The sequence below is a fragment of the Acomys minous genome (assembly GCF_964271855.1).
Source record: "Acomys minous genome assembly, chromosome: 5".
Taxonomy (NCBI): domain Eukaryota; kingdom Metazoa; phylum Chordata; class Mammalia; order Rodentia; family Muridae; genus Acomys; species Acomys minous.
In genome coordinates, this window is record NC_140494.1 from 105,074,981 (window position 1) to 105,090,013 (window position 15,033).

General features: G+C 51.0%; 1 protein-coding gene across 1 annotated transcript; it reads right to left on the reverse strand.

The window, feature by feature from the left end:
* Nucleotides 1-1,559: 1,559 nt before the first annotated feature.
* Nucleotides 1,560-14,774, reverse strand: IL10RA (interleukin 10 receptor subunit alpha). Its single transcript, XM_084781326.1, has 7 exons — nt 14,622-14,774; nt 12,495-12,615; nt 11,819-12,006; nt 10,898-11,064; nt 9,761-9,911; nt 7,798-7,919; nt 1,560-4,122 (listed from the first exon to the last, which is right to left on the reverse strand). Exons 1-7 carry the CDS (start codon nt 14,686-14,688, stop codon nt 3,211-3,213), a joined length of 1,728 nt encoding a protein of 575 aa, XP_084637452.1. The 5' UTR covers nt 14,689-14,774; the 3' UTR covers nt 1,560-3,210.
* Nucleotides 14,775-15,033: the final 259 nt, after the last annotated feature.

Here is a 15,033-nt window from a genome sequence, read left to right on the forward strand (position 1 = left end):
TGTCCTATTGGTGGGGGTGATAGCATCAGCACCCGCTGCCTGAGTGTGCCTCTCAGAGTTTCTGTGTTGTCCCAGACAGGCAACAAACAGCCCAGGCTCCCTTTCTCTGCCCTTCCCATGAGGGGCTCTGAGAACTTTCACCTAGTGGTGCTGGTGTTATGTGGGCACTGTGGGTGGTATCCAGTCTCTCCAGGCACTGAGTGTTTCGTGAGAGCAGGGTGGGCTGTGTGTGCAGGACCTGACCTTTTGGGGGACTGCATGTTCTGTCACTATGTATACGGGGGTGGAGACAGAGGTGCTTTGTGGGGGACAAGGCAATCTCTCAACTATAGCTATTTACAAATTTGGGAAAATACTCTTTGGCAGAATTTCCTCCTCTGTCGGTATGAACCCATTTCCCCTCTCTCTTTGGTAAGAGGAAGTTCCGTTAGCTCACAGAAACCCAGAACCACACATTCCTCAGTCTGGAAAAGCCCTTGAAAAAGGTGGCTCAACTGAAGACCAACTGGGGCCTTCTGGTGGGGACTTTAATCTGAATTCCAGAGAACCCTGAATGAGGCATTCTATCAGCTGCTGACTGGAAGAGTCCCCTAGGCTTCCCCAAAGGCCTGGCTGCACTGAGGAACAAACTGACTTCCACATCTACTGACTGCTCGAGGCATGCCGACACCCACAGCTCATCTCTGCCTCCATTCCGTCCTGCACGCCTGCCCCTCCAATGTTCTCTTCCAACCCAACCGAGCCTCCTTTCTTCTATAATGATACTCTCTCTGCTCTTTTATCCATCTAGAGCTCAGGCTCCATCCCATCTGCCTCAGCGGCTTTTCCACAGGGAAGAAGCCATCCCCAGCACTATTTCCAGGATAGAATGGTCACTGTACTTCTCTGACCCAGCGGGGAGGTCCCCAGAGCGGAAATATGCCCATGTCCCATTCATGTGTGTGGTGCTATTCAACTTCTCCACGGAGGGGAGGACTCGTGCCTTTCCAGAACGCTCTTCTTTCTCAGAGCGCATGGGAAGGCATGAGGGATATTAGGGGTGGCGGGTGGGAGGGCCAAGGTGTCTTGGTCATGTCAGACACACAGACACATGGGACTCAGGCCCAGACCCTACATTTGCTGCACCCACAAGGCTGAGTTCAGGGAGATATGCCGACCCCCACACTGATAGTTGTGGGAAATGCCTTTGGAACAGAACCCAGGAGGCTTTCAGCCTATGGGAAGCACCTAGACATGCCTTCAGGGCAAGGCGAGCGGGCACAGGGCCCCCAGAATCCAGCTCTAATAACCCTTGATGGCTGTTTACACGTGAAATGCCAGATACAGGGGCACCGCACTGAACTCTTTTCATCCATGATCTCATTTCAACCTCATGACAACTGTCACTCACATGTCACCTTTGGGGAATCAGAAACTGAGAGTATATGTACCTTTTCCAACGTCACAGTTCGTGTGGAATCTGAGTCTGTCTGACTGGGGCTCAAGTCCTCAGACCTACTTCCTTAAAGCATGCCTTGTTTATAACCATCATCTCTCCACAGTTACCATGAGACATCTGATTGCTTTCACAAGACCCCTGACATTTTATTGGGATGAAGATACACGCCACCCACTCGCCAATGGAGGCATGTCCATTTTCTCAATGGGACTCCGCACTCCTGGGGACAGGGCATGTCAGACACTCTTCAACATTCAAGTTTTACATACAGACAGGGAAACTGAGGCACAAAGAGGAAACGTGACTTGCCCAAGGTCACACAGCTAGAAACAGTGCAGTCAAAACTAGACCTCCTGAGAGACTCAGAGCTCGGCACCTGTGATACGCTGCCTCTTCAATAAATAAGTGAGCAAAATAAATAAAGGTTCCAAGGTGATCCTGAGGAGCCCTCCGATTTCAGAAGGGGCTCTGGTACCAGACTGGCATCACGACCTTTTTGGCAGGATGGCAAAGCTCGTGGCTGGCTTCACAGGGTCACACAGCCTATATTTGGAAAACATTAGAGAAACTCTAGGCTTGGGGATCAGCAGCTTTGTTTTCTCTCCCAGCACCCTCTCTTGGGGGCCGCAAACTGCCTTTGTTTGAAGACAGGTCTCAAATGCAGTATAGGGAAACAGGGACCAGCCCTGGGCCCCAGGGACTAGCAGCTATCTTGGCACAAGGTCTTAGGCTCCCACAAGATCTCTGAAGCCTTGGCATGAAGCGGAAGCTGCCTGTGGGCAGATGGTTGCTATAATCTACTTCCTTCCAGCCCAGAGGCTGGTAGGACCTAAAATATCACCCCAGGGCCAACTTGGCTAACATTCAGCGTGAGTGACTTCCTAACGAGCCAGTCATTATTTTAGTCCCTTGATGAAGTTGCTGGTCCAAGGTCACACAGCTGAACACAGAGATAACATCCCAGCACCCTGTTCTTTGGCTCTGTAGTTAGAAATTAGCAGCAAATGAAGACATAAGTCCTAAGCCTGGGCCAATGCCTTAGCCCAAAGGCCACCTAAAGGGTAGTGTGCTAACACAGACAACCAGTTTGTCTGGTCTGACAGCACAGTGGTGAGCAGCAAGGAGCAACGGCTTGGCCACTGCAGGTAACCCAGGGGACACAGCTATGTTAAAAAGAGGGAGACATCTGCAGATGGATAGCAGATACACCCCACAAGAGGTACTGATTCTGGCTGGGTCTCAGTCCCCTTCTGAATTGGCTGGCTGATCATTCAGGGTGGTATGTACCCCCAAGATCTCTCAGTGACAAGTGCCCTGCAAAAGTTGAGGAACATCTCTGCACCCCAAATTAAACCTGGCTTCTGTGCCACCCTTTCTCTCTTGAGCCTTCCCAGTACCCTGCAGCAGGCAAGCCACCCTAGTTCCTCTGAGGCCTTCTAGGCTGATCTGACTTTAGCTCAGCAGTCGAACCACCTGCAGAAAGCCCCGGAGTTCCACCCAAACACAGGACCTTCCAGTGCAGGACCCAGCCCCGAGGAGTGAGGAGGAGGCCTCTGTCTACCCTGCCCAACTCTGCTGCTGTCTACACGGGGCCCCACTCAGCAGAACTAGCCGCAACCTCCCATGCACCGGGTACCTGCACAACAAGACGGTCTTTGCAGACCACAGTGGATCTGCCCAAAACCCAAAAAGACCCATGCATTTCTTTGACTCCTGGGCCTTTCAGGTACAGGCCAGGGAGCAGACTGGAATACAAAGGACCCTCAGCCCTGTCATTCTTCTACTCGCAGGCTGGAGATCAACGGCAGCGTGGCCAGGTTAGCATCCAGGCCACTCAGGAGGCCACCAGGGGCTGCCCCACAGTCCAGAGGGGCAAGCTGATGGGCAAAAGTCCAACTGGCCATGCTTAGGTCTTCACAGCTAACGGCATCCAGGAGTGACCACCCTTCAGCCAATTGATCCCACTGTCTACTTGTGGTCCCTGATGGAGCAGAGGTCATCCCTTGAGACTCTTGTTTCATATAACCCTTGGCTAGAGCTGGGGGAGGCCATGCTAAATCATCCTGTAGGCACACCCCGAGTTTCGGGTCAAAGGCATCTGTCAAGGGACTCTCCTTGTCCAAGTGTTCTGGTGGGTCGGCTGTCTCTTCCTTCCACCTGGTCTGTTTCTGATAGCCCTGGAATGTCACCATGACTTGTTTTTTCTCCTCAGGGATTCTGGGCTCTAGGAGACAGACATGGCCCAAGGCAGAGCCATCCTGTGTATTCATAGGCTGCCTAGGAGAGTTCTGGACTAGGCTGATGTCACTGTCATCCTGGCCCTGATGGGTATATCCAAACTGTTGCTTCCAGGTGGGCCCCATGCTAGAGTGTAAGTTGGGTTCCTGCAAGCAGATCCCACTGTCCGTGTTGTCCCCACAGTGGTCCGGAAGCTCCTGAAGCTCTTCATTTCCCAGAGTCCCCTGTATCTGGGGTTGGCAGCCAGGGAGGAGGAGTTGGGAATCTTCGGTCTGAAGCGATGGTTTGCCACTGCCAAAGCCACTGTCAGTGCTGCCATGCAGATCCGAGTCTCTCAGCTCTGGTGACACCTTTGGGAAGGCCTCTAGGTCCAGGATGTGAATGGCATCTGGAATTTCGGGGAAAGGAGGGTCTGCCAGGAAGAAGTTGTGGGGCTTCTCGAAGACCTGAGAGGAGAGGCAGAGGTGAGTGTGAGCATTGTTGTGGTCAGTGTGACTGTATTGAGAACCACCGTGTGATCCGGGAAGGTGTGTCCATAAGGCTGTTGTGAGGAAAATTAAACTGAGCTTGGAAGACTTGCCCTGAATGTGACACTATCCCGGGGGGTTGGGGTCCTGGGATGGATAAAGAGGAGACAGTGAGCTGAGCCCCAGGGTTCCCTTCTCTTTGCTTCATGACCATAGGTGCAATGTGACCAGCCTTCCCTCCCATGGCGAAATGCTGGAGCCAAAGTAAACTCTTCCTCAAGTTGCCTTTGTCAGGCATTTTTTTTCTCTTTTTAACAGCAATGAAAAAAAAAATCAACTAACACAGCGAGAGGTATGGCCACCTGCAAGGACGCTCCCAGGTGCCAGATGAGGAACTGTGGAGGATGTACAGAGTCAATGAAGAGCCCAGGTGGGGCAGCCTGCACTGAGCTCTCCTCATTTGTACTGGCATTAGAATTTTAGAATTTTCCCCTATGGGCACTTCATAGTTTGGCCCAGGAGGATACATAGGAAACTAATGCTCCTAGGGCTGATTTCACAGAGTCTTTCTGAGGACAGGGGAAAGCTCTCAGATGTTCCACTTTTAAAGCTCTGTGACCTGGAAGGAGCTTGAAAAGCCAGGCCCATCCGGAAGTGTATTTAAACTATTTTTGACAATGACTCCAAGTAAGAAACAGAGACTCAGTAAGCACCTGTGTGTGTAGCTCATGGAAGTCATTGAATAGTCACAAGAGAATAAGCATCTGTGTACCACAGTGCATTCTTATTTTATCCCACCCCACCCCACCCCACCCCACCCTACCCCACCCCACCCCATCCTATCCTATCTTTTTGGCCTACAATCCTTTGCATTTTTGTAGCTTACAGCCAAGGGCTTGCTCTCCTTAGTTGCCAAGTGTCCTGGAGGAGTCACTTAACTCTTTTCAGTCCATTCCTCTGCTCTAGCCACAGTGGTGTCCTGCACACGGCGACAGCATCCCTGTCATAGGACCTCGGCAATGCTGACCCATCTGCTTGGACTACTCTTAGCCTCCTATGTGTACCCTGCTCCTTGTTCACCTCAGGTACCACCTCCTCAGAGAGGCTTTGCATGCACCCAGGCCACACCAGTGCTGTAGCCATTTTCTCTGTGCTCCCTTCCTTGCTTCTTCCTAAATTTAGTTCCTATGTATGCTGACTGGTCTTAGGTCGACTTGACACGCAAATTACAGTTATCTGAAAGGAGGGAAATTTAACTGAGAAAAAGGCCTCCGAAACATCCAGCTGTAAGGCATTTTCTTCATTAGTTATTAACGTGGGAGGGCACAGCCCAATGTGGGTGGGACCATCCCAGGGCTGGTAAGAAAGCAGGCTGAGCAAGCTAGGGGACACAAGCCAGTAAGCAGCACCCTTCTATGGCCTCTGCATCAGCTCCTGCCTCTAGGTTCCAGCCCTGCTTGAGTTCCTGTCCTGACTTCCTTCGATGATGAACAGTGATGAGGAAATGTAAGCTGAATAAACCCTTTCCTTCCCAACCTGCTCTTTGGTCATGGTGTTTCACCACAGCAATAGAAACCCTAACAAGACATGATAATATGGATTCTAAAGACAGCAACCGTCCAGTCTTATTCATCACTCTAAGAGTCTAAACTGACCTGGAACTAGTAAGGACTTGGGTTTGTTGACTGACAGACTGACTGACAGACTGACTGACTGGCTCTGCTGCACCCCTGCCTTCGTTTCCTTGGCACTTAATGACTCCAGTGCAATTCCTCTTGGTTGTGACCCTGTTTACTGCAACAGTGATTAGTGATGAAGGATGCCTCTTTTAGCAGCTTGCCCCTGAGCCAATATCCTTATTTTTCCTGTGCTTTTAGTTTCTCATTCATAGATGAGATTAATGATAGCACATGCCTTCTTGTGGTTAAGCACGTGCAGTGCTTGGATCATTCAGGTTACATAGAAGATGCTCAATAAATATACGCTGAGTTGAATTGTACTCCCTGGTAATTCTATAGGAATTTCATTACCCCTGTGTCCTAGAACAGAAACTCAAAGCTCAGAGAGGTTAAATGACGTGCCTCAAGTCACCAGCAACCAAAGGCAAAGCTGGGATTAGACAGAGCTATCTGGACTTGAGGTCCTCAGCTTACGTAATAAAACTGACTTCAGGGATGTGTTGGATGGTCAGCTCGGTCGGCAGATGGCCGAAAGTCAGTTAAGGAGTATGCCAGGCCTCTCTCACACTAGCTACCCGCACAGACAGCAGCACCTGATAAATGGAACTGGATTGTTTAAATCAGAGGAGCAAAGCTCTAAAGGAACAGCAGTGCTGTGACTCATGGATTCGGAAGGAACCAACAAGTGGCTGCCTGTCATTTCTCGGCATCTCTGATCCCTGCCGGTTTCACGGCTTTACATTAAAGTTAGCCTTTTACACCTGGCTGGCACTGGCTGACATCAAGCCCCAGCCACCCCTCAAGGCCGCATTAGTCAGTTTCCTCACTGCAAACATGCAACCAGGGAGGGTGCTCAGTAGCTAGCTCAAACACCATGTCACCCACTCACGTGTTCACTCATTTACTCAAAGAGGCTCAAGGCTACCCTCCTGGATCCCGGTCTCCACAGGGCCAGGCTCAATAGTGCAGTTCATCCACCCCCAAACCACCAGTACCTGGGCACCAGGCCCTGCACAGAATATGAGCTAGAGTGCCCGCGGAACAGACCAAGGGACAGGGTGTGGGGCAGTGGATCTCCCAGGAGCACAAAGAAAGATGAGGACCAACTTCAGCTAGATACAAGGAAGAACTATTAAACCCTTGGGAGCTTCAAGAGCTAACTGACCCATGTCTTCTTTTTATTTCTTTACCAGTCGTGTCACTAACCTAAGAATAGACTTTTGTTTAGGCAAAGACCCCATTAGGCCAGGCTATATACATACATATATATAGGTATACACATATACATATATATGTATGTATACACATGTACATATATATGTAGGTATACACATATACATATATATGTATGTATACACATGTACATATATTTGTAGGTATACACATATACATATATATGTATGTATACACATATACATATATGTATGTATACACATATGTCCTGTAGCCATCTATCATACATTAATATTGTATATTACCCAGGGAGGCTTCTGTAGGCTGGCTCGCCACACAGGCCTTCATCTGCGAAGGGCCATAGGTCCTGGCCTCCCCTCAAGCCCTTTCCTCTCTAGGCCAGCTCCCCACTCTGTTCCCTCCCTTTTGTGGTCACTCTAGCCCTTCTTTCTATCTTTCAGAGACTCACGGTCCCTCAGCACCACCAGGGTGGGATGACGCGAAACCTCCCTTACAACTCCTCCCTACTGTGTGTGCCTGGGAGTGGAAGCAACCTCTCTGTCCTCCCTTGTAAAATAAGGACAATGACCAGGACCGATTCATGATGCGTGGTGGCCGGTCCACAGGCCATTGTATAGATGACAAAACTGTGATTACTCAGTGTGTGTGCGCACCTGCGTGTCCACACGGTCTCTGGGCTACTCAGAGGCTCTGTTCTCCAGACTGAGTTTAGTGTTTTCTTGTGCCCCCCCAATGTCCCCCAACCATGCAGGAACCCAGGAGATACATACAGGGCACTTACCAGGACTGCAGGTAACTTCCCCGGGTGCCGCCGGATGTAACAGTGGAGAGCCAGGCAGGTCAGGACTCCACAGAACAGCAAGACAAAAATGAAGAAAATGCTGAGGTGGGTCCTGGTGAAATCTGCAAATCCAGAAAGATGTTGTTTGTGGTACATAAGGTTCAGTCCCCAAAGATCCTTTGGCCATGCTCAGAACACACTAGGTGAATGGCCTGAGGTCATTCCCACAGGCAAGTGGAGGGTCACAGCCCTAGAGGTATCTAGGTTCCTAGTAACGTCAGCCTTCACCAGCTCACCAGCCCCCTCAGTAACAGGCTGACTCGGCCTCTAGTGGCTACACAGGATGGCTAGTAACCACGGTGGCAGGTTAATAGTAGGTAAGAGTGGAGACCGAGATCCCAGCTTTGCCTCTTACTAGCTGTGGGACTATGGATCAAATAACGAATCCCTCTCAGTCCCACTGTCCATGTGTACAAGGGGAAAAATTACAGTGCTGCCTTGCAGGACAGTTGTCAGATCCCACACCTGCATCGTCCGACCCTAGCAACAGTCTTAGGCAGTCAGTGCCAGCATCACCACCCCATTTTATATATCGAGATCCCGAGGCCCAGAGAGATTAAATCGCTGGCCCAAGGTCACATGTCTGTAAACAGTAAATCTGAGAGTCAATCAAACCTTTTGTTCATAAGGACCTTAGAAAATGCAATCAGCGCTTAGAGCGGCTGATGTACACTCAGTAGCTTACTCTGTGGTGGGGATTTCATGATAACGAGCTGCACTGAGGTCTATTACAGATCTATGAGGAGTCCCTTTCATGACTGCTGGACAGGGCACTCCCAGGGCACATGCTGGACACAGTGTGTGTATTAGCTACCATGTGCAGCTAGTTATGGATCCTTCTGGGCAATCAGTTGATCCAAAGTCTCTCAGGGGACAGGCAGTTTGCACACCCGATTCCCCATCCCAGCCCTGGGCCCCTGGCTGAGGACCTGGAACAGGCTTTGCTGACACCCGCCGCATTGGTACTAAGGGGTTACACAGTGAGACCCTGCCTCAGCATTGCTCCTTTGGGGATACTCAGGGCTGGAAGGAGCCCTTCCCATACCCGACACTGGCCCTGAGGAGGAGCAGCCCGAACAGGACTAAACAGGAACTGGTGCACTGATTTGGCTAGGCTGGCCAGTGAGCCACAGTCGGCCTGTTTCTGGTCCCCCTCTGGGAAAGGGGATTGGGGTTACAGAAACTCACACTATGACCTTTACATGGGTTTTGGGGATTTGAACTCAGCTCCTCAAGCTCTGCATGGACTGAGCCATCCTTAGTACTTCCTTGGAGGCTTTTGGATCTGCGCATCGTTGTTGCTGATTGTTGTGTAGTGCCTGGCTTTCTGTTTTAGAGCTCTTCAGAACTGTGTTGGGCCTTCATGGCATTTGAATGGCAAGCCTTAAACTCTGGGAAACCCAGACGTTGTCAGGACTCTGCTGAGCCATTGGGGTTCTGGTTTGAATGTGTATGTATGTGCACATGAGACAGAGAACAAAGCATGCTGGGACATCATTGTGATTAGCGTAACCATAAAGTATTAAGATTTTACTATCTAAGAGGGTGTGGTTGCCTAAGCCTTTAATCCCAGCACCTAGGGGGGTGGAAACAGGCAGATCTCTGAGTTCAAAGCCAGCCTGGTCTACAGAGTGAGTTTGAGGACAACCAGGTCTATACAGAGAAGCCTTGTCTTGAAAAAAAAAAAAGGTTCTACTGTCTTATTATCTCCTAGGGTAATTATTAATTTTTTTCCAACTTAGGATAGTTCTAAGCAGGATGGGGCAACTTCTCCCATGGTTGGTGTGAAGGCAGATGGCTCTGTGTAGAAGCCCTGGGCCCAGTGTGGGTACCAACAACCCTGACCATCACTTTTTGGGTTTTTTGAGAACCTTCTGCCTGGACTGCAGCCTGGGCCACTCACACTGCTCCGTGAGACGTAAACATTGCTCCTCTGACCATTCGCCCCCGTTACTCCGGGATTCCACGAAGGGCTTCACCTTGATACAAAACTCTCTCATCCCTCTGGGGACTGTCAGTCTGAAGTTCTCCTGTTGCACCATCTTAGTGAGATTCTGAACCGGGAAACAAGAACAACAGCAAACAACCCTTTTGTGCATGGCGAATGGAAGCTGAGAGTCAGGGGAGGGGGTGTGAGTGTAGGTGGGGGATGGGGGTGGGGTGGGGAGCCTGGTTTTTGTTTTCTTCAGGATGAACCCAGGGCCTTGAGATACAAGATAAGGGCTATTGCTCTGTGAGCCAGCCCTGGGGGAGTGGGGCACTTTAGAAATTTCTCTGTCAAGTTTCTTCAGTCATCGAAGCTAACAAACCCCATGATCATCAGTGCAGCCTGCCACATCTCTAACTACCCAAGCTAATTTTGCTCTAATCTTTGTGTTATGTGTCTGAGGTGTATAGGTACAGATGTATGTGCACATTTGTGTGTGTTAGTGCAGTGTGTGTGCCACAGCACACCTATGGAAGTCACAGAACAATCAGATGTCAGCCTTCCATCTTCTACTTTGTTTGCGACAAGGTCTCTTTGTTGCTTGCCACTGTGTACTCCAGCCTAGCTGGCTTGAAGCTTCCTTATGTGGGTCATGGGGATTTGAACTTAGATCCTCATGTGTGTACACAGCAAGCTCGTTACCTGCTCAGCCATCTCCCCAGCCTACTACTTTTATCTTAATAGAGCAAAGGGAGTCTTTTTATAGAAGTGGAAGCTCTTCACAGAAAGAACTAGAAACAACCGAGGCAAGAGCATGTGATGGATTCCAGACTACATGAGCCTCAGACCATCTTGCAGCTCCGTTTCCTTATCTGTGGGCTGGAAGAAAACATTCACGGGTAGCTGCTGCATGCCTTGTACACTGTTGATGCTTGGTAGGCATGCTCTTATCACTGTCCCCTGGCAGAACAGTTTGAGAGCTGTAAATATGTCAGCTCCCTCGAGGTTCCCCATAACTTCTTTTATATGTGTGTGTGCCAAACTCCCTGGTGGGACATGAAAGTGATTCCAATCTAGGTAGCCCTGGCCCAGGGCCCTCGGGGAACCCCATACCTTTTGTTCCGAGATCTTTCGGATGGAAACCTTATAAGCACGGGCATTCTTGAAGACCTCTTTATACTCTTGACCTGCAGGGACGATCTTGGGCCTCGGGGGATGGATTGTACCTAGGATCCAGCCGTTGCTCACCTCCAATGTCACACTACCCACAGTCAGAATCACTGAGGGAGAGAGGGGGAAAGGAGTGAGGCCGAAGGCCAAGGACGGCATCCAGAACCTGACTCTAGGATCAAACCATACCTGCTCTAAAACGGAGCCCTTGGCTTTATAACTCTACCCCACATGAGAACGTCTTGGCGGATGTGTCCTACGGATCTTCTAGCACCCAGGGAATCTGAGTTTCTCAGCCTGGGCCATTGACATATAAATTTTAAAGCTGCTCCCTAGGATATGCTTACTGGAGGCATCTGAGGCCTAGCTTGTAGGTTGGCCTTTGGGAACCAGTCGCCTCCCAGATGTCACCTCTAGTTCTTACAGAGTGAGATCACCTTGTCCCCAGATGCTGTGCAGGCCCTGTGTGGACAGAAGGAGTTCACTGTGGCCAGGCTGGCCAGGAACTCCTTAGGAATTGTCTTCAATGGCAAGACCTGAGAGATTTCCCCTACAAAGGGCCAGGCCTCATCTGGATTGTATCTCTACCTGCTTTCCTGAGTACCAAGGACTCAGCTCTTCTCCCTGAACTCTACAAGTTCATAGCTACTATGGCTCTTGTGACTCAGACACCACACTCATCCCAAGACCTCTTTTATGGAGGATAAACAATGTCAGTTCCCTTTAAAGTCTCAGACAGATCTGTTGAGGCAATCAGTTCCCTAGCCAGGAAGCCGTGGGAACAGACAGAAAACCTGTAGGCTGGAGTTCCTGGCTGGAAGGGTCCCAGAAAGCCATGTTCTAGGTCCAGGAGAGGCAAAGCACCTTCATCCAGTGTGAAGCGAGTCTCGGTGAGGGTCCAGTTGGAGTGCTGGCTGTTGTCCACAGCCCGGACTCTGGCCCGGTAGCCATAGCTATTGTTATACAGATCCAGGGTGAACTCCGTGAGATCGCAGGACAATGCCCGGGCCTCTCTACAGCTGTGGACGTCGTTCCAGGCTGTGGTTCCGTACCTGAAGAGATACCAGAGCAGGCACTGGGGAAGCAGCTTGTGTCCAAACCTCCCTCCTTTAAGAGGGAAGGAAAAGGCCAGGCTAGAACATTCCCATAATGGCAGAAAAAAGAGCTGCTCTCAGGGCCCTAGCTAATTGCAAGAGTCTCCTCTTGCTTAGTCAAGGTCCCCGTCAGCACCCATGGTCTAGAAAGCTCATGGACAGGATTTGAAGCAGCTCATTCCTCCACAAGCATGTGTTAGCCCACTCTGGAGCCTCCTGCTTCCTTCCCGGTAGTTAAACTTGTGAATGTTTTTTTTCCCAGAATACTAGGAAGTCCTCAGGGCCAATAGCTGCTCACCTTAGGGATCCCAGCACATACAAGCAAGTATGTGTTAAAGATGTGTGTCAGCGTCCCTTCTGGTCTCATTTCAATATAAAGTAGCTGGCTAGTCCCTCCCCTACCTCCTTCTGGTCTCCCTCGGGCCCCTGTATCCTGCTTTCCTTACTTCTTCAGTGCTACTTGATAGTAGGTGTCCTCAGACTGGTTTGGGATAGGTGTCCAGTGGAGGATATGCTGGAAAAATCTGCCTTCAAACCACACAGAAGCAGGGCTGGGCAGTTCTGTCCCTGGGGGAAAAGAACACCAACACTAAAGAAAGAGTTATCCCCAGGACCAGGGAGAGGGTGGTGACAGCAGCGAGTACTTTGTGAGGGAGGGGCTGTGTGCTTTACCCATGCTCCATTTAGTGACCGCAGCAGCTCTGGGCTCCAGACACATGCCAAACACACTGAAGAAGAAACAGGAGCCCAGAGACGCAGACGTCTTGCCCAAGGCCAATACAGTCAGTAAGGGGCACAGTGGGGAATCTCTCTCCAGAAGGGGTCTGATCCCAAAGCTAGGGTCCTGTCCTTCCATGCCTATGTTGTGTGGGATGAGCCAGTCCCTGCCTCTGCCCGCCTAATCCCTACCCTTGTGCTAGCACCATCCCAAGAGCTTAGTTCGCATCTCAGGCCTGCCCAAAGCCATGGCCCCTGGCCATTTCTGGACACACAGACACCCTGCTTGTTGACGTTATAGTATGCTACAGCCAGTTCCCTTTAAAAATCACAGACAGAGCTGTTGAGGCAACCAGTTCCCTGGCCAGGAAGCCTGGTGACACGAGAAGCCGAGAAGCCGTGAGAGAACAGACAGAAAAGCCCTGGGCTGGGGTCTTGCCTGGAAGGGTCCCAGCTTTTGATGCCACTCTGCTTTTTTTCTACATAGACATCTTGGTCCGGGGCGGGGGGGGGGGGGCGCGGCTTAGGGTTTTCTCCATCCCCTCCCCTTTCCCTGTTTCTAGACTCACTGCAGCTCAGCTGTGGGCATCTGTATCATCAGATACCTAGGCCAGCCTGAAGTGGAGAAAGAGCGCAGGTCAGCTGCCCAGGCGCCTGGCCTGATCACAGAGGTCTTTAAGGTAGAGTACTCAGTAGTGAAACACCTGTGCCCCTGCCTTTTCCCCCCACCCCCCGCCCGACGCCCAGTTCCCCCACCCCGTCTCTTGCCCCAACACAGCATCATCTAAAGAGCCCAGAACTTGCTGGAATGCCCCTTAGCAGACTAGTGACTTCCTTGGGACCCTCTGTCCTTTTTGTAACAGCGGAACGAACATTCCTGTTTGAACTCTGCTGATGACTTCTGCCAGGTTAAGCGCTTTAAGGGCGCGCAAGGCTAACAGTCCTTGTTCCTCCCTAGCCTTCTTGACCCTTTAAGACGTCTTCTCTCTCGAAGGCAGCTCTATACTCACTTCCCTTCTTCTCAAAAACTGTCAGCTCACCAGTCACGTTTCTTTTTGAGTGGCTTTGTTATTCTCAGAAAAATACATTTGTCCCTGCAGCCCTGGCTTTCTTTCCTGTACTATCTTTGAATCTCAAGGCTATGTTTCACTTGAAAAAACTCTGTGAGGGAGGGTGGAAAACTCAGGCCCCCGTTTGTGGGGTTCCGCCTGCACAACCCCAGTGCGGCTGTAGATCATATGACTGACGGACTGCCTGTTTTACTTCAGATTTTGGAGTCCTATAAAAGTGTTTTGGGTTCCTGGTCTAAGTGCCTTTGTGCCTCTTGGTCCCTTAAGCTCCCTACCTTTTCTTTCTCTCCTGGGCTACTGGAACCTATCCTGTAGGATGAGGGGTAGGTAAAATAGGGGAGAAGGGGGGCAGCTGCCAGCAGAGGGTGAATGGAGGTCTAAAGACTGACAGGGTGGTCAGGAAGGGTGGGGGGAAGGGAGAGATGGGCGTGAGATGGTAGTGTTCAGGAAGAGGAGCCTAAGAAGGGGCTCAACCAGACCCGTGGAAGAACCCGAGCAGCCAGAAAAGCAAAGCCTAAAATTACAGTATATTGGGAGGTGGATGGGTGATGAGTTTGGAAACAAGGGTTGCAGGATGGAAACTAGGGGCCTTACACATCTATTTCTGGCCACCCCACACCCCGGACAGCCATGGTTAATCTTAGCCTCCTCCACTTACACAACAGGTGAGCCCCAGACCCAGGTTTGTCAGCACGCAGGAGCTGGGGTGGGAACCTCGGGCCATCCAAGCCGATTCTCCGCAGAATGTGAGCTTTAAAGCAACAGAGCGAGCTCTGAGGAGCCTACCGTGTGCGCGGAAGCCCAGGCTCAGGCTGGCGAACGTGAGGAGGAGTGGGAGCAAACGCGACAGCATCCTGGGCGCACAGCGGCATCGTCCGCTGGAACCGGTTTGTGCAGCCCCCGGGACCGTCGGGTTAAAATTGAAGACTGACACAGGAGTCCCCTTGGCTAGCCAGACCGCCGCCTTGGGGCGGGGCCTCAATACGCCCCGCCCTCGGCCCCCGCGGAACTTGGAAACCCCGGCCAGCTAAGTCTAGTCTAGGGCATTTGTCTCAAGGCAAAAGCGCAGCTAAGGCCTTCTGAGGCTCAGCAGCTAAGCTCTCAATAGCCCATCTGGACAGCCCCCTCCCTTCCCCTCTCCTCTCTCTGTTTCTCTGTCTCTGTCTCTGTCTCTGTCTCTGTCTCTGTCTCTGTCTCT

Bases quoted from the DNA above. Each gene is read 5' to 3' on its own strand.
- IL10RA (XM_084781326.1), bottom strand. From the start codon at position 14,688: ATGCTGTCGCGTTTGCTCCCACTCCTCCTCACGTTCGCCAGCCTGAGC. The intron at 12,616-14,621 runs GTAGGCTCCTCA...CTTTTCCCCCAG, and splicing joins CCTGGGCTTCCGCGCACACG to GGACAGAACTGCCCAGCCCT. The intron at 4,123-7,797 runs GTAAGTGCCCTG...CTCTCCTCTCAG, and splicing joins GGAAGTTACCTGCAGTCCTG to GTCTTCGAGAAGCCCCACAA.